Source organism: Myotis myotis, unplaced genomic scaffold, assembly GCF_014108235.1.
Source record: "Myotis myotis isolate mMyoMyo1 unplaced genomic scaffold, mMyoMyo1.p scaffold_m19_p_4, whole genome shotgun sequence".
Classification (NCBI taxonomy): Eukaryota; Metazoa; Chordata; class Mammalia; order Chiroptera; family Vespertilionidae; genus Myotis; species Myotis myotis.
Genome location: NW_023416346.1, coordinates 83,721,255 through 83,741,492, shown reverse-complemented (window position 1 = coordinate 83,741,492; position 20,238 = coordinate 83,721,255). Strand labels below are relative to the sequence as shown.

The window sequence follows — 20,238 nt, the reverse complement described above, 5'->3', positions numbered from 1 at the left end:
CTCACTGGGGATCGAGCCCACAACCCAAGCATGTGTCCTTGACCAAAATCGAACCTGGGACCCTTTAGTCCTCATGCTGATGCTCTATCCACTGAGCCAAATCAGCTTGGGCTCTTTTTTGTTTTCCATCACTAAATCATTGACATCATTCAGGACTCACAGAGGTAACACCTCCTCCAAGAAGCCCTGAATTAAATCACATATTGTGGATTAATTTCTATTAAAAATAGCTGAAATAAGTTTCAGTACTCAGAATTACCAAGAAAACTCTTCAATCCAGGTAGACTTGTTCTTTTGGAGTTTCAAATGATTGAGATTTTATTGTAAATATCAGTTTGGGTTTATATTTTTAGTAGTATAATAGCTTATTTATGTTATGGGTTAAGTAACTTTCTATGGGCTTTGTCTGGAAACCTAGCCAGAGTTTATTATGTTGATTTTATGGGAAAATGCATTTTACATTCCAATCAAGTGATTCAAAAATACTGCTCAGTTGAACCATGTGCAATTGCTAATATTTGACCATTTTTTACTCACAAAAATGAGTTTCATATTATTCAACTTAAATTTTTTTAAATTAACCTTATGACAAGTTGGAAATTACCTAAGCATTCACTTATTAACTGTATATTTATTTAACACAACAATATATTATGCAAGATGCTAATCTTGTACATTAAGGCTGTTGTGTATAATTGTTCTATGTAAACAGTAAAGCACAGGGTTTTGAAGAAAGTTAGTATAGAATGATAAGGCTTTCGTGAGTTGTACAAACTTTTTGTTTTCAATTAACAAGAGATGCAGCAGACGTGAGGATTCTAAAGTTGTTTATTTTTTTAACATTAACACTAGGGTGAAAATGCAGACTCACTTCTTTTTTAACCCCCAAACTCTCTAACCAGTCTATTTGGAAGATTGATTTTAATAATAATAATAATAATAATAGCTAACACTTATTGAGTACATATTACATGCTGGGTACTGTGCTAACCCTTTAACTATTTTAGGAGCAAAGTACTATTTATTATCTCTATTTACAGATGAGGAAATTAAAACTCAAGTAATTTGCTCAAGGCTACACAGCTATAATTGGCAAGTCGGATTAGAATCACTCTCATTCCTATTACTCTGTCCACTATTTAGCTCAAGCATGCTTTTAACCACAGAGAGGCACTTACTGTATGCTGAAATATTATGATTCATTTTAGCAAGTACATATTTAAGCTGTGGTTATCATTAGTGAAACCAGGCCCATTCACATATGAAACATATTGTATTATTATGAGAGATCATCATAAGAGAGTAAAGGATCAAGTACCAAAATGAGTCTTATACACCCAACTGCTATAGGAGCTCTGTAGGAGTCTAGGAAACAGAGAAAATAAGTATGTATTTTGTTATGATTAACTCCCAGAAGAATGTTTACATAAATGGCATCTTCCAATCATAACTGGATGCAGAGCATTCTGGGAACAAACCAAAAGTTTAGTATAAATAGGAATGTGGGAAGTTTATGAATGTACATTAATGAAGTTCGAGAGGGAGTTGCAAACTCAAGTCTAATTCTGGGCAGACATCAGTAGTACATGAGGGAAATTAGAAATCCATGACTGGGCTCTCTGAATCCCAGAAATGTATGGAGAAATGGGACTCGGAGGATTAGTCATTAGACATTCAGGGCAGAAGTGAGGGGATTCAGAGATTAGTCAAAATTTCATGTCTACATGACTGGAATAATAATGGTAACAAAAATAAAAGGATTTCTACAGTGGAGGGGAAGATGGGCTCAAGTTTTAGACATGCTGAATTTGAGGTGAAGCTAGAATGTGTACAGGAAACTAGTTTTTTGTGTCAGCTATGGTTGACTGGGTTCAACCTTTCATTCATCTATTTGTTGTTTTTACAGATGGCCCTGCTGAATCTTTTCTTCCCTGAAGAAAAGTCATACACTGAAGCAGAAAGTAGGCGTGTCCGTCGAAATAAAAGAAGCAAAAGCAGTGAAGGAGCAGATGGTAAGTCTGCTTAGGTGATCTTTTATCATATCTCAGTTAATGTGAGTACCATTCTGATAACTAGCTTCTCAAGTGTGCTTCACCATCTAATAGATTGTTCACAGACCCAGAATAACAGATGTTTTTTTAGCCTAGGCTACACCCATCAGTCATTTGACATAGAATTGATCACACAGAATCCTCTCTCCTGCAACTCCAGATAGATTCACTTCATTCACAGTATGTCTAAGAGCCATAGCAGCATTTGTATCTTTCAAGAGCACCCTCCATAAGGACCTCATCTCTCCTGGGGACATCCCATATCTACTAAGGCCACCAAGAGGATTCAGTGCTATTCTTGGAGTTGACATAGTGTTGTGCCATGGTGGCACTTACATGATATATTCATTCCAATGATAAGCATGTCAGTATTAGTATCAGCTACCATGCTCAAACATTAACTAGAGCTTCTAGATCTTCTTAGTAAATATATTAAGGGCAGGAATTTATTTCTCTTTGTATAACCAGAGAATGTAGACTAGTATCTGGCAAATTGTTGGTATTTATAATGTAAGTTGATGGTGTTTATTGCCCCTTCAGCTAGGTTATGATGTGCCATGAAAACCATTCCTATTGAAGGTAAAATAGATTTGAGTCAACTAGCAATGCATTTTGTGGGGCATAACAAGATGTTGAGCTAGCTCCTGGGCAGGGTCTTTGAATCACCCTATTTTAATATTACTTTGTCAGTTGTTAGAACACTACTTCTTTGGCACAGTAGTTTGTAGAATGCATAGCTCGGGGCTGCTGCAAAGCCATCTGGATTCAGAGACAGCATGTGCTGGATACCTCTGCCAAAGATATATTTCTGGGGGTTACAAAGAACTATAATTTTATAAAGATGCAAATGAGATTTTTAAGTGACATTTGTCAATGTAAGTAAGGGCCAATGATGGAGGCAATTCCAGGAGGCATGTGCTATTTAAGAATGGGGCCAGGACTTTGTCTGTAGGGGCCAGAAGAAACAGAACTGGATGAAGTCTGAGAAAGAGCTCAGAACAAGGACCCTATAATTAAAAAGAAAGAGAAATAAGATAAGTGGAATGGTCTAGTCACTGGAGGTAGCAGCAGCATTGAGCCCTTGAATGCAGAATGCAGAACTGGACCAGTGGGGCTATTCTCTAGAGCAGACACTTTGCATACAATTGATGACCAAGTTTAAGCCTAGGAAATGTGGTCCATGAAGTAAAAGTCAACTGTTATTCACTTGCAACCAGTTTCCTGGAAGTCTTCAGAAGGCTATGTTGAAGCTGAGTACTGACAGCCATGGGCCCTTTCCTCTCCCAGTTACCTCACCTTTGATGCATGTAGGTCTTTCCACCTTTGACTCTCCCCCTGAGGCTATTCCCAATGAAATCTCTCATATTCCCTAATTGCTAAGAAGGAGAGGAGAGAGATGGTAAGAATAATATGACCTTCCTCTCCAAGTGGGAAGTCCAATCGTTTCTAAAGTTTACCTCTTCCCTTGGCCTCCCATTTTTTTCTCTTAAAGAAGGAAGCATATTCCACTTTCCTAAACCACTTTATCTGGATCTGGATACCAGCACCTTTGCTTCTGATCTTTCTTAGAGTGTTTATTCTGTTTTGATGAAAACTAGTCTTTTTCTGGCAAAGTCCAAAGCCTCTCACTAGTTTCTAGCATTTCTAATCTAATTCCTCCTGGTCTGATACTCTAGTCCAGGGATTGGTAACCTTTTTGTGAGTGCGTGCCAAAACCAGCAAAATCTCTGACTCAAAATTCTTCTGCGTGCCAACCCTAATTTTTGGAGAACATGTTATGCCTACTTGATATCTCTTAAGGTGTACGTATGTGAAGAACCTTGAAGAAATAATAAAATTCATTCAAGCCACAAAAACACAGTATATGATGATGAAAAATACATTTATTTTTTAATGTATACATGTACACTGATAGTCTGCCAGAAAACTTTATGACTCCATTTGATATTATCAGTGGGACTTTTGCTGCTGCATCACTGATGACAGAGATTTTACATCATGTTTATATTTCGTGACCTTCAGAGATATGCAGGAGCTACTACTTTCATCCGTCACGCTACTCCTATTACAAGACTTAACAAAATTCATCACTGAGAACAAAGATTCAGAAGCATATGTGGATGAAAACATGGAGAGTAACGCTGTTGCAAAATTTTTTAAACAGAAAAAAATTTCTGGAATGGCATTCCAAGTCCTCAATGGTTCATTTGTGACACTTCTCTCTGGTACTCCTGTCTCTAATCGCTTTTTTCAATGTTTTCCAAGTCAACTCTAAAATCAATAAATTTCTGCTTCCAAATTGAGCTACTCTGAAATTCAATCAACTGCATTTCAAAGTCAGCCATGTCTATCCATGAAAACATTTGTAAGTTTAGTTCCTCCAGTTTCATGCTCTCTGGAAACCTCATGAATTTTGATGTCTCTTCCAGTTCTCTGAATTTCGCAAATCTTGAGAAGAACTGCTCAATAGTTGACTCGATGATGTTTAAAAACAGCTTTTGAAGGCTTTGACAGTCTGTTCTGTCATCTTTTGGGAGGTTTTTGATGTGCCTCTTGAGGTTTAGGAAATATCTAAATCTCTCACCATCCACATCCCTCTTAAAGACTTCCAGTTTCTTTTCCAAAGCCTTTATGTAACCAAACATAACATCAAGTGTCTTGCCAGTTCCTTGTAATTTAACATTTAAGTCATTCAGATGTTCACAAAAATTGTAAATGGAACTGCTGGGATCCAACCCCAGCAGGTCCAGGGGCCCCCAAAGGTGTGGACGGAGTCGGTGAAGAAGGAATGACATGGACACAGTGTTCAGTTGATCAGCAGCCTAGTCAGGATCTCCAGCGAAGTTCTGGTTAGGATCTCCAGCCAGGTTCCGTGTCCATGTTCTCTTGCTAGGTTCTCCAGCCAGGTTCTGTCCAGGTTCTCCAGCCAGGTTCAGTCACCAGGTTCTAGTCAGGTTCTCTTGCCAATTTCTGTAGTCAGGTTCAGTCCAGGATCTTTCGCCATGTTCTCTCGCTAGGTTCTGTCTCTAGGTTCTGAGGCCAGTTTCTGTCCAGGATCTTTTGCCATGTTCTCTCCAGCGAAGTTCTTCTGTCTCTAGAGAATGTTCTGTGTAGGTACTGTGCCTAGGTTCTGTCTCTCTTGGTTCTGTCTTCTAAGTTCTGTCTCTTTCTGTCTTGTTACATCTGTATTTATACCAGTTGATTCCAATCCTATCAATCTCTATTACAAAGGTTAGGGCGTTTCTTATCTCCATTCCAGGGAGTAAAGATTATGTAGCTTAAGCATGATTGTTCGTAGTTAAAGTGATTAATTACCCGCCTGGCACTTAGTTAAGAGGTTTTATTCCCTCCCTAACTTCAGGGGAAAATCCCTACCTGGGGAAACAACCTTTCTCAGAGAGGAGACCTTGGTTAAAACACAGTATGCCATATATGCCAGGTCCCTCAAAACAGCAAGCATGGACCGGCTCCCGGCATGGAATATTATAAGAGAGGGTTTCGCATGCCAGCAAAAGTTACTGGCGTGCCATGTTTGACACGCATGCCAGGGGTTGTCCCCTCCACACACTCTAGTCAGTCACTAGACTCTAGTCACTTTGTGCCAATCACAGATATTTTTCATTAAGCAGTAAACTGGGAGGAATCTAAGAGCCCCTGAGAGTTAGGAGTATGTAATGTCTGTGAGTCATGGGATTTTATTAGATTTCCAGCCTTTCATCTGGGAGGCTATACAACCATTTCTTTAGATGTGATGGATTCTCCAGTGAGTTCAAGAGTGACAAGCCAATCTAAGTCTCCTTTATTTTGGAACCATTCCTGTCACTCTGTTGAGTATATGCTATATTTATTAAATGCATTTATCAAATAGTTACTGAGAAAATATTTGTGTCATATCAGAATGGAAATGCTGTAAGAATATTACTATCTGTCTGTTTTGTTTACTTTTATATCCCCAGTGCCTACAAAAGAACCTGGCACATAGTATACCCCCAATAAACATGTTTTATTGCCCTCAAGGCCTTAACTTCCAATGTAAAGAGACAGGCAGTAAACAAAATTGGTTGTGGAGAAAATATAGCAGGACAAGAGGAAGAGAAAGTGATGGGGTGTGTTATAATGTGGTCAGGGATGGTTCCTCTAATAAAGGAACAATTGAGAAGAAATCTGAATAAAATAAAGGTATGAGCCATGCAAACATTTGAAGATGGGCAGAGGCGTAGAGAATAAACAATACAAATGTTCTGAAGCAGAAGAATGCTTGGCATTTTCTAGAAAGATCAGATGTGGCTAGGAGCAGAATGAGCAATAGGAAGAGGGAAGTAGATGAAATCAGAGAGCAAAGTTCAATCTAAAACCTTGTAGGCCAAGGTAAGGACTCCAACTTTTACACTGCCTGAGAGGGAACCATTGGAAGATTTTGAGCAGAGGAATGACAGGATTGGACTTATGTTTTAACAGAATCCCTCTGGTTTCCATATTGAAAATAGGTCCAGGAAAAAGGACAGAAACAAGAAGACCTGTTAAGGGAGGATAACAATAATTTAGGTAAGAGATGATGGTGTTTTAGACCAGAATGGAGTCCATATGGGTGGTAAGTGGTCAGATTCTGGAGAGATTTTGAAGGAATAGCTGACAGGATTTTGGAGTTGATTAGATAAGGTGCATGAGAGACAGAAAATAGCCAAGGAGAACCCCAAAGTTTTGGACATAGTGAATTACCATTTCTGAGATGGGAACAACAGGGGAAGAACAGGGTAAAGGTATGTAGAGAAGGAATCAAGAGTTCAGTTAGGCATGCTAAATTTGAGGGGCCTGATAGACAACCAGGCAGCCAGAGACTGGCTGGCATTGCTCAGTGGCCCACCCACTGAAGGGTTTCAGATTCAATTCCCGGTCAAGGGCACTTACCTGGATTGCAGATTTGATCCCCAGCCTGGTTGGGTCAAGTGCAGGAAGGAGGCAATTAATCAATGTGTCACTCTCACATCTATGTCGTTCTCTCTCTCTCTCTCTCTCTCTCTCTCTCTCTCTCTCTCTCTCTCTCTCTCTCTCCCCCCCCCCCCCCCCGCCGCCCCCGCCTCCCTTCCACTCTCTCTAAGAAATTAATGGAAAAAATCTCCTCGGTGAGGATTAACAAAACAAAACAAGGCAGCCAGATATGTAAGTCTATACGCTATATCACGTCTCAAGACAATGATCTGACTCTGTTCTATAAAAGTAAAGAACTCACTGAAGAACTGAGTCAATCTATAAACCATCTGAACAGAGTAAGAAGTAGTATGGGAGAGGTAGGTCAGAGTGAGGTGAGTTAAGGCCAGAAATAAAAACAAGCACATGTTGATTCTAAATTCACAAGTTACTTGATATGTTATATTTAAAAAATTAGTTATCCAGCTCAGGTTTGCTTCCCAAGCATCAAAGAAAAAGCAATTTATGTAGAACATGGCAGAGATTTCAGGAAGAAAGGATTTTTCTAAAGTAAAAAATGGAGATAAGTTTATTTTTATTTTTATTTTTATTGCTTAAAGTATTACAAAGGGTATTACATATGTGTCCATTTTATCCCCCCGCCCTAGACAGTCCCCTAGCCTCCCCTATCCCCCAATGTCTTATGTCCACTGGTTATGCTTATATGCATGCATACAAGTCCTTTAGTTGATCTCTTACCCCCCTACCTCCTGCCCCGCAACCCTCCCCGGCCTTCCTGCTGCAGTTTGACAATCTGTTTGAGGCAGCTCTGCCTCTGTATCTATTATTGTTCAAAAGTTTATAATGGTCTCTATTATCCATGAATGAGTGAGATCATGTGGTATTTTTCCTTCATTGACTGGCTTATTTCACTTAGCATAATGCTCTAAAAATGGAGATAAGTTTAAAAACAGAGCAGGAAAAAACGGTTCTAGCTCCTTGTATAATTTTGTGACCTGTTACTATCCTTTAATTTCACTTCAGTTCTCAAAATTTTCTCATTACTTAACAAGCCTTCTAGGCACTGCAAGGAAGAGTGTAAAGATGAATAAGACCCCCAGAGAACTTTAATGAGGTAGCACATACATTGATAGGTAACAGGTAAAAAATGAAACAAAGGCCTGGCCGGTGTGACTCAGTGTTTGAGTGTTGACCTATGAACCAGAGGTCACGGTTCGATTCCCAGTCCAGGCATGTGCTCAGGTTGTAGGCTCAATCCCCAGTGTGGGGAGTGTAGGAAGCAGCCAATCAATGATTCTCTCTCATCATTGATGTTTCTGTTTCTCTCTCCCTCTCCCTTCCTCTCTGAAATCAAGACAAAATATTTTTTTTAAAAAATGAAGCAAAGATAGGGTGGGGAAAGTAGGTCCTGGAGTTTTACCTTACACGGCATCAGCACATAGAAAATACTCAAACATTTGGTAAATGAATGATTGAACAAAAAATGGAGATGGGGAATCTATATTTTCTATCTAGGAACTACAGATATTGATTTTTATTTTCTTCACTAATCCCTGTGTGAGAAAAAAATTTTTCAAAAAATGGTTCATTCACATTGAGGAAATGCAAGGGCTGTAGTAGTGATCCTTAGAAGCATGCATAGGTTCACTAGGAATAAATCAGAATACAAAAGTCTATTTTTCTGTCTTCAGGAAAAAAATATCATTGGCTACTAAACTAGATAATTGAGACATAACATAGGGATCGTCTATTTTGCCTTTAGAATGTCAGTGGCTATGTCCAGAGCATATCCAAACTTTCTGACCCACTATTCAAGAAACAATTGCATTTATCCCAGTTTCTTCATTTGGATTATTCCATAAATTAAGGTTTTGACTAGGAAGCAGGAGTCCCAAACACAGAGCTAGTTCCCCTCCAATATAAATCTTGGCACTTTATAACTTCAACTCTTAGAAAATAAGTGAAGCCTTTTTCTTTACTACATCTTGGCCTTAAATTCACTGTTCCTGTTTTGAGTTGGCTAAAAGTGTTTGATACAGGTTTTAAGTTTATTTTTGCTAATTATACAGTTGATGTTCTCCAAGGAAAGCCTGATCCCTCCATTGTAGGTGCTGTGAGTCCCAGAAACCTGTGCCAGGATTTCCTGCTGAGACCCATCCTTGTGATATGTTTCTGAAGTAATAATAGCTCTAGGTGGCTTGCTTGGTCATCTCTCACAGGGTAAGGGTACTCCAGAAATCTGCAGAACTTTATTTTCTAGTTAGAATGAAATGTGGAATATATTTGGAGAGTCAGGAGATCTTAGAATCAGATAATATGAATCCAAAATTCCCATGGAGCTAGTTTCCATATTTTAAAAGTATTATAAAACCATTTGTTCTCTCCTGTAGGAGCATTTTCAGGAATCAATAAAAATATTAATATCTTTCCACATCCACCTTCTCCCTCCCTATGTTTCTGTCCTAGTAATACAATAAAAATAAAAGTGCAACATGGTGTAATAGAAAGGATACTAGACTGAGTCACAATTTCTGGATCCTAATCCTGAAATCACTGCTACCTTACCAGTCTTGTGACTTTGGAGGAGTGACATCCCTGTGAGCCTCAATTTCCTTAGCTATAAAATGGAGATAATTAGCCCTGCTTGCCTCATGTATTTGTTGTGGTGATCAGAAGCATTAACATATGCAAAATGCTTCAGAAATTATTAACTGCTAATACTATGTTATCTCTGGAAAATGAACATAAAAATATTATCTACTAGGTATTTTAAGCACTCATTCATTAATTTCTGGATAACCATTATTATTCCTGTAAAGATACTCCCTTTCAGCCAGATTTCCTTTTTTATACTCACTGATGTTATCCAAGCCCATAGGAAGAAGATTCCAAGCCTCAAACTATGGCCCACCTCATCACTACAAATGATCACAGCTGTGCAGTTTGGCTGGCTGGCTGACTATGTCCCCTTTTGTCAGTATCTCTTCTTTGTAGTTATCTTTACTTTTAGTCAGATTAAAAACAGCATTCTTTTTTTTGTTATAAAATAGTAAAGAAAAAAAAATAAGATTGGAATATATCCTTTGTTCTTTGTTTCTTAAAAATAATAATGGAAGAGGGCATACCTACCATTAAATTGGTACAGATGGACATGAAAGACTATTGCCTCAAAGAAACAGACTTTATGCCTGTACAAATGTTAGCTAGAATTAAGACATGTCCTCATTCTAGTATTGCTCTTCTATTTATTGCTTGTCAGTGAGCTGTCACTGTGCTATTATCAAATGAGAGGGACTAAAATAATTTTGAGAGCTGATAGAGTATCAAGAGCTTGTTCACAAGACAAAATTAAAGGTTTCTGAGAGTTGACCATGTGTGTAGACTTGAAGTGGATTGTTGATTTCAAAGGTAGATTCCTCAAGGTTGCCTACTGATCATGAAAAGAATGCCTTCAGTGCCCAAAGCAAAATACTCTAAAAGGTAGCTTTATATCAAATAAGACATTAAGTAAGCTAAAATGTCTTAGCTTTCTCATACTCCAAAATGTTCTTTAAAACTATATCTTCATTTATGGAATTGCAGTAAATGATCTCAACAGGCTTTTTATCACTGACACAGTTAATAGCACTTTTAGAAAGCCAACTACTTGTGAGACATTGTACCAGGCTTTGTGGTTGGTATAGCTACAAACTCCTGTCCTCAGTACCTAAGTACTTAAGTGAGCTAGGTATAGAAATTAAAGATTAAGCTGCTTAAAAATATTTATGAGATTTTTTAATTGCAAAAATAATACCTACTCATTATAACTAACATAAAGAATACAGAATCATATAAGGTAAAATGTGAACATTCCCGCCTCTCCCTAGAAAAATGCTGTAAAGGTGAGATATATTTGATGGATATCTTACTTGCTTAAAGGTCACAGGCCCAACTGACCTGCAGTTCTCCAAAGGTACTTCTGGTCTGTCTTGCTCTTTTATTCCTTCTAGATATTTGTTTCTTACTATTAGGAAAAGCGATAAACTCTAAGCCAGGAGACCCATATTCTAGTCCCAACCCTGCCATTATGTAGTTACTGGAGGCCCAGTGCACGAAATTCATGCATGGGTGAGGTCCCTAGGCCGGCCGGCAATCAGGGCCAATCAGGTTCCCCGCCTCCTCACTTCCCCCTTCCTTCTTCCCTCACTGCCCACACACCGCCACCATGGTTCCCCGCCTCCCCACCTCCCCACTTCCTCCTTCCCTCACCGCCCATGTCTGCCGCCACCCACCCCCGGTTCCTCGTCCCAGGCCAGGCCCAGCCCCTATCGGGCAATTGGGACCTGCCAGCCAGGGGGAGGGCCCAACTGCCACCACGGTGGGCAGACAGCAGGCCGATCATGGCCTGCCAACCAAGAGGAGGGACAGGGGAGGAACCCAGGAGGTTGACTGCTGGCCCCAAGGAGGGAGCCAGCCCTCGGCCCCCTGGAAAAGGGGCCACATTTGCCGCCACCCACCCCCAGATCCCTATCCCAGCCTAGGGGCCTGGCCCTGATCAGGCAATCAGGGCCTGCTGGCGGGGGGGAGGGACCAGAAGGTTGTCCGGAAGGCCCCATTGTTGATTGGGGCCTGTGGACTGGGGGCAGCTTCTGCATTGAGCATCTGCCCCCTGGTGGTCAGTGCACGTCAGAGCAACTGGTCATTCCAGTCATTCTGGTCATTTCATCATAATGGTCACTTAGGCTTTTATATATATAGATACTAGCAGTATGACCTTGGGCAAGGCTTAGCTTTCTTAATCTTCCTTCTCTGCTCATACTTTTTTCTAAAGGTTAGACTGGAATTGGTCATTCTCAACTCAGATGTAAGAGATTCAAAATCATTTCAGGGGTTTTTTTCAAGGTATACACACCCCTGGAAATTCTGCACACCATGAAGAAATCTATAATGAGGTACTATTTCTGAGAAGATTATGTCATATATCTCAGATATATAAGGGTAAGAAATAGATGGTCTACTTGCTTCCTTCCAATTCAGTTATAATTTGCTCCTAACTATTCCTGATTTCTATAATATAATAATAGCTAAGGTAATTTTAGCCACTTACATGGAGCCTGGATGGTTAAATACTCAGGGTTTCAGTTTGGAGAGTCAAATGAGCCTTTTCATTAGTTTTCATGAAGAGGCTTAAGAAGGGTTAAGAACATGCATATGGCTTCAAGAAGTGAACACTAAGAAATGTTGGATAAAGCGGTGAACTGCCAGCTGGCTCCCTTTTGTATGGCTCCTCAAAATATCATAGGCAGATGTAAATGTGTAGGCAAACAGCTCCTGTTGGCACTGTAGTGTATTACTTATGCAACCCTCCCTTATTCTAGACTAGACTAGTGCATGAAAATTTGTGTACGTGGGGAGGTCTCTCAGCCCAGCCTGCACGCTTTCACAATCCAGGACCCCTCGGGTAGGGTCCAGTCCCATCGCAGCATGGCTCTGGTTCCCTGGGCCGGTGGGCTGTGGGGGAGGGGCCAAGAGGCCAGTCCAATTGCAACATGGCTCCGGTTCCCCGGAGCCTGCAGGCAGAGGAGGGACCAAGATTCCCAGATCACAGCATGGCTCCGGTTCCCCAGAGCCTGTGGGCAAGGGAAGGGACCAAGAGGCCAGTCCAATTGCAACATGGCTCCGGTTCCCCGGAGCCTGCGGGCAGAGCGAGGGACCAAGATTCCCAGATAACAGCATGGCTCCGGTTCCCCAGAGCCTGCGGGCCGGGGATAGGGACCCAGAGGCCAGTCCGATGGCAGCATGGCTCTGTTCCCACAGCTCCCTCCCGCCACTGTGCTACAGGCGGCCAGGGCCCACAGCTCCCTCCTGCCACCACTCTGCAGGTGGCCAGGACCCAGGACTGACTCCTGCCACGCCGGCTGGGACCCAGGACTGACTCCCACTGCACCGGCAGGGACCCAGGACTGACTTCTGCCACGCTGGCCAGGACCCTAGCCTGATGTTCGGTCGTCCGTCCGGTAATTTAGGTCGTGACGGACCCTGGATCTTTATATATTAGGTTTCTACACCTAGACCTACAGAGCCTCCTCTGTCTCACAGGTGGGGAACTACTGCAGCTTCTTTTTTTTTCATTCATTCATTTAATAAATTTTTATTAAATACCAACTTGTTATTGAATAAATGTTTATTTATCACTGCTCAGAACACTAGGGACACAGTGGTGAAAAAGATTAGTCCCTACCCTCATTAAACTCAGTTTGTTCAACATAGTATAGAAAGTGGTATAATAGAGTAAACACAGGGTGGGTGCTATGGGACATGTCAGCACCTGATCTAGACCTTGGAGTTAAGGGAAGGTCTCCTAATTGGGGTAACATCTGAGTTGCCACCTGAACAGTGCTAAAGAGTTAGCCAAATAAAGATTCAAGCGAAAGGTAAACTAGGCAGAGAGAACATACATGTTGGAAGGCTTAGAATAAAGGAGAGCTTGGCTCATTTGAGGCACCAAAAGAAGTTTTTATGGTTAGTATAGATTTATAAAGGGGAGGTGACAATAAATGAGTTGGCCAACAGGGGCCAAATCATGCAGGAATCCAGTCTATGGAACATTGAAACTTTTCTAAATACAATGGGTAAGCAAGCACAGGATCAATGTCAAGAACAGATTATATGGCAAATATCTTCACATGTTAAATGGATATACTCTGAGCAATTCTACTTATACTACTAGATATACTCACATGCACATGTGGGAAATCATTTACCAATGATATTCTTTGCTCTATCATTTGTAATAGCAGAGGAGTGGAAATAACCTAAATATCCATTATTTAGAAAGTGATTAAATAAATTATGATAAATCTATAACTGGTAACTCTGGGGAAGAAAAGTGAGTATTTGAGGTGGGGATGGGGAGAGAGTTAACTTAATTTCCAAGATTCTGTATCTTGTTTTTTTTAAAAAAAAATCTACATGTAATACTAATTTAAAATAAATGAATTTAATTTTTTAAGTTAATGAAATATTCATACTATGCCATTTCCCTATCACTGAAATCCACTGTCAATAATTTTATATTGTGATACCATCTCATGCTAATGAAAAGGTGAAACCCATATATTCGTGGAAAGAATATAAATTGTTTTTCCCAGCTTTATTGAGGTATAGTTGACAAATAAAAATTATACATAGTTAAAGTATACAATGTGATATTTTATATACATATACATTGTGAAATGATTACTACAATCAAGCTAATTAACATTTTGTCACCTCACATAGTTACCTTATTTGTGGTAAGAACACTTAAGATCTACTCTCTTAGCAAGTTTCAAGTATAGTATACAGTATTATTAACTACTAGAGGCCAGGTACACGGAATCATGCACATTGAAAGGAAATTAATTAGAAGAAATATTTTAGAGGCCGGGGAGGGACTGTGGGAGGGTTCCAGGGCGTGTCTGGCCCATCTCACCTAGTCCCAGTCGGCCTGACCCCAGCAGCAAGCTAACTTACTGGTCAGAGCATCTGCCCCCTAGTGGTCAGTGCGTGTCATAGTGACTGGTCGAACAGTTGGGCACTTAGCACATTAGGATTTTATATATATAGATAGTCACCATACTATGCATTAGATCTTCAGAATTTATTCATGTTGCATAATTAAAACTTTGTACCCTTTGACCAATACCTCCCCATTTCCCTTAACCCTCCCCTCACCAGCTCCTGGCAACCACCATTCTACTCTTCGCATACTAAATGCCTATACTCTGATTGAGCAATTCTACTTTTACTGCTTCTATGAGTTTGACTTTCTTAGATTCCATATAAAAGTGATGTTATGCCATATTTGTTTTCCTGTATCTGGCTTATTTCACTTACAGAAGAATGTCTTCCAGGTTTATCCATGTTACAAATGACAGCATTTCCTTCTTTTTAAAGGCTGAATAATATTCCCTTGTGTATATCACATTTTTTTATTCATCTGTTGATGGACATTTAGATTGTTTCCATGTCTTAGCTATAGTGAATAATGCTACAATGAACATGATAGTGCAGATATCTCTTCAAGATACTAATTTCATTTCCTTCCTATATACATCCAGAAGGAGGATTGCTGGATTGTATGGTATTTCTATTTTTAATTTTTGAGGAATCTCCATTCTGTTTTCCATAGTGGCTATTCCAATTCATAATCCTACCAACAGTGTTCAAGGAGTTCCTTTTCTCCACACCCTCGTCAACACTTGTTTTCTTTGTCATTTTTACAATAGCCATCTTAACAGGTGCAGGGTGTCCTCTCATTTTTGAGGTTTTGATTTGCATTTCCTAATGATCAATGATGTTAGCTACTTGTATGTATTCTTTGGAAACTGTCTAATCAGGTCTTTTGCCAGTTTTTAAAACTCAGGTCATTCATTCATACATTCATTTACTTAGTTTTGCTATTGTTTGGCTTTTTTACATATTTTGCATATTGACTCCTTATCATATGTATGGTTTACAGATATTTTCTGCCATTTTGTAAGTTGTCTCTTCACTCTTGTGATTGTTTCTTTTGCTGTGCACAATCTGTCTATCTATCTATCATCTATCTATCTATCTATCTATCTATCTATCTATCTATCTATCTATCTTAATCCTCTCCCAAGGATATGTTTATTGATTTGAGAGAGATAGAAATAGAGATAGGGAGAGAGAGAGAGAGAGAGAGAGAGAGAGAGAGAGAGAGAGAGAGAGAGAGAGAGATTGGTGTCTCCCATACGCTACCTGTCTGAGGATGATGCTCCAATCCATTGCGCCACACCAGCTAGGGCCAGAACAGAAGCTTTTTAGTTTGATGTAATCACACTTGTCTATTTTTGCTTTGTTGTCTGTGCTTTTGAGGTCATATCCAATGTCAACAAGCTTTCTCACTATATTTTCTTCTAGCAGTTTTTTCTCTTTCAGGTGTATATTTAAGTCTTTAATCTATTTTGAGTTGATTTTTATATACACATGGGACTATCCAGATTTCCCAACACAAGAAACTATCCTTTCCACATTGTGTATTCTTGGAATCCTTATTAAAGATCAGTAGCCCATCAATGCATGTATTTGTTTCTAGGCTCTTTATTCTGTTCCATTCCTCTATATGCCTTTTATTGTGCCACTACCATACTATTTTGATTACTGTACCTTTGTAATATATTTTTAAATCAGCTTTCTTTCTCTCCTTTTTTTTATGCTTATAATAACTAGGGTTGCCAAAACCGGTTTGGCTCAGTGGATAGAGCGTCGGCCTGCGAACTGAAAGGTCCCAGGTTCGATTCCGGTCAAGGGCATGTACCTGGGTTGCAGGCATATCCCCAGTAGGAGATGTGCAGGAGGCAGCTGATCGATGTTTCTCTCTCATCGATGTTTCTAACTCTCTATCTCTCTCCCTTCCTCTCTGTAAAAAATCAATAAAATATATTTTAAAAAAATAACTAGGGTTATTCTGAAACTTTTCTGGTTTTATATGAATTTTAGGATTGTATTTTTCTGTTTCAGTTGGAAATGCCATTGGAATTTTGATAGAAATTGCATGGCTTTGGGTAAGATGGACATTTTAATAATATCAATTCTTTAAATCCAAGGACACAGGATATCTTTCCATTTTTTCATGTCTTTTTCAATTTATTTCATCAGCGTTTAGGATGGTGAGTTTTTTCAAATGCTTTTCTGCATCTATTGAGATGGTCATATGATTTTTATCCTTCATTTGTGTTATATTGCGGTGTGTCACATTTGAGAATACAAACTGTTACACCATTTTGAATATTAATCCAACTCTCTAGTAAAATTAAACATTAGGATATCTTTGATCCAGAATTTACAGTTTTGGGAATATATCCTTCAGAAATAAGGATACCAAATCATAGGTCATTATGTTTATTATAGCACAATTTTAGTGGCAAAAGAGGGATAACCCTAGTAGCTATAAATAAGGAAATGGTTGAATATATTATAACACAGCCATACTATTGAGTATTATGCAGTTTAATAAGAATAAGCTAGAGTTTTATGTATGCACTGAAAAAATAGCCATGTTCCTTTGCTAGGTGGTAAAAAGCAAGTTTCTGAGCAATGTGTGTAATATGACCCCATTTTCATAAGAAAGATGTTAAAGCCCTAAAAATGTATATATAGGTAGATAGACATGAACATAGAAGCAAATGTGGGAAGCAGAGGCACCAAACTGAATTACTGATTACCTCAGGTGGAATGAGGTTATATGGGAAAGGGATAGCTGTTAATCAAGCTATCAACCAGTAGGTCGCGAGTTTGACATACTTGTGTTAAGTGGTTCTTTATACAGAGTGGGGCAAAAGTAGGTTTACAGTTGTGAGTATGTGAAACAGTTTATTCTTGTATTATTATTTATTAACTAGGGACTCAGTGCATGACTTCATGCACCTTGAACTGTGGGCCGCAAGGCTGTGGTGGCCACAGAGGTGGGTCTTGGCTCATCCTCTGCTCCCCCGCCCAGCCCCTTCCTCCACGGCCCCGTCTCCCCTCTGCCAGCAGCCCCGCTCCCACTGCCGCTGCTCTCATGCCTGATGGCACAGAGCAATTGGGGCTGGTGCCAGCAGCAGGTGCTAGTGGGACTGGTGCCATCAGCAAGTGCAAGCAGTGGCTGCTGCCCCGATCACCCCTCAGGAGCAGGGAGAGATGAAGAAGCCCTCAGGGGTGATCGGGGCTGGCAGCTGCTCGCACCTGCTGACAGTGCCAAGCTATTGGGACTGGTGCGGGGTGCCAGCAGGGCATGCAAGTGGCACCTCCGGTGCCAGCTGCAGGTGAGGCTGCAAGTGGGGCTGTTGCCAGCAGCAGGTCCGAGAGGTGGCTGCTGGCCCCCATTGCCCCTCAGGAGCAGGGGGAGGTGGAGAAGCCTCAAAGGGCAATCGGGGCCGACAGTCGCAGCTCGCACCTGCTGACAGCGCTGAGTGATCGGGACTGGTACCAGACGCAGACAGTGGGAGTGAGCAGCAGCTCTGGCGTGCACCTGGTGCCGGCAGCAGGTGGAGCGCTGGGTGGACAGGAGCAAACAATTTTCAGTAACCACCAGAGGCTTGCCCCAATGACAGTGACTGCTGCCCCGACCGCTGCCCTGCCTTGGTCTGGTACCCCCACTCACCTGCTCCACCATCCCACCACAGGGACGCCTGCCATGTTCCACGCTCTGCCACCTGCTGTCAACACCTGCCATGTTCTGCGCACACCCCCTGGTGGTCAGTGCACATCATAGCAATCGGTTGTTTGGTTGTTTGGTGTTCTGCTGTTCAGTCTATTTGCATATTAGGGATATATATATATATATATATATATATATATATATATATATATTTGTATTATTTTTCATACTAACAACTGTAAACTTAATTTTGCCCCACCCTGTATAATTCTGTTGCAATACAGCATGTGTTACTGTAATTTATTAAAAATGTAATAAGAAGTAGAGAAATTGGTGAGAAAAATGAACTTTTGGGGCATGAGGGAGACAAAGAAGGCAGTTATAAGGCTACTGCCATGATATACATAAGGAATGATGGTGGCTGAATTAGAATAGTAGCAATGCAGACAGAAGTAGACAGATTTAGTTAGTAGGTAGAAAAAAATAGGACTTGGTGATTTTATTGAAAGGAGAAAAAGAGGAATCAGGGAATCCACCCACATTTCTGGCAAGATGCTATACTATTCACTGAGATAATGATCGGAGGAGGAAGTGTGGTTTTCCAGTGGTTCTCAACCTTCTGGCCTTTTAAATACAGTTCCTCATGTTGTGACCCAACCATAAAATTATTTTTGTTGCTACTTCATAACTGTAATGTTGCTACTGTTATGAATAATAATGTAAATATCTGATATGCAGGATTGTCTTAGGCGACCCCTGTGAAAGGGTTGTTCGACCGCCAAAGGCGTCGCGACCCACAGGTTGAGAACCACTGTTTTATAAAGATTGAGTTGCAGGTACCTGTGAGAAATTCAAGAGGAGAGAACCTGTAAGCCAGGGGTCCTCAAACTTTTTAAACGGGGGGCCAGTTCACTGTCCCTCAGACCGTTGGAGGGCCAGACTATAGTTTAAAAAAACTATGAACAAATTCCTATGCACACTGACATATCTTATTTTGAAGTAAAAAAACAAAACAGGAACAAATACAATATTTGTATTTGCATGTGGCCTGCGGGCCATAGTTTGAGGACCCCTGCTAAGCAGTTGGAGATATGCAGCTGAAGCTCAGGAAAAATATCTGGGCTGGAAATATAGATATGGAGGTCACTAGCTGTATTAGAACTCTCTTGGTTATAAGTGACGAATAGCTGGCCTAAACTGGATTTAAGATTTAAAAAGGGGGGCGGTGCATGGGGTTTATTTCATTTAACTGAAAAGTCCCTGATGAAGTTGGCCTAAAACATGGCAGAACCCTGGAGCTCAAATGATGTCATCAGGACTTCCTCAGCTTTCCTTTCTATTGGCCTCATTCTTCAGGCAGGTTCTCCCCATAATGTGGCAAAAATAGCTACTAACATCTCTAGGCTTACATCTTACCAATTTACAAGCACAATATAAAGAAGATGTCTTACCCATCTATTGGATTCAGTAAGGAGGTTGTTGGAAACTTTGGTGAGAGCAATTTTAATACAGCAATAGCAACAGAAGGGTTGAGAATCAAGTCAGATGAATAAGTTGAAAATAACAAATGTATATGAAAGGGATGGGGAGAACAGAGTAATAGTTAGAGATTTATTAACCATCTACTATTGCTAACGTGCTGTGTCATATTACACCCAAGGATACAAAAATACATAAGATAGGGTTCCTTAGTTCTGGAGTCCCATCCTATATAGTAAAATGCTAATATGCAAATCAACCGAACAGTGGAACAACCAGTGGAATGACCAGTTGCTATGACACGCACTGACCACCAGGGTGCAGATAGTCAACACAGGAGCTGCACACTCATGATCAGTGTGCTCCCACAGCTGGAGCACTGCTCAGCCAGAAGCCAGCTCACCACTGGTGAACACAGTGGTAGTGGCAGGAGCCTCTCCCGGCTCTAAGGAGCATGAGCCAAGCAATAAGGAATGAGCAGGTGGGCAGTTAGGAGCGAGAGGTCCCAGATTGCAAGAGGGATGTCTGACATCCCCCAAGGGGCCCTGGATTGCTAGAGAGTGCAGGCTGGGCTAAGGGACCCTCCCCCCCACACACACATGAATTTCGTGCATCGGGCCTCTAGTGGTCTTCATAAAAGAGAGAATCTTG

General features: G+C 40.6%; 1 protein-coding gene across 6 annotated transcripts in view; it reads left to right on the top strand.

The window, feature by feature from the left end:
* EDA (ectodysplasin A) overlaps positions 1-20,238 on the top strand; it is a 555,180-nt gene that overhangs the window by 426,586 nt on the left and 108,356 nt on the right. For 4 of the 6 annotated variants that reach the window (XM_036305125.1, XM_036305124.1, XM_036305123.1 and 1 more), the window contains exon 2: positions 1,907-2,012. In XM_036305125.1, coding sequence (XP_036161018.1) covers positions 1,907-2,012 — 106 coding nt within the window. Of the gene's footprint in view, positions 1-1,906; positions 2,013-6,538; positions 6,597-16,196; positions 16,243-20,238 lie in introns of those variants that run through there. The other 2 variants (XM_036305128.1, XM_036305126.1) reach the window with 2 other exon arrangements.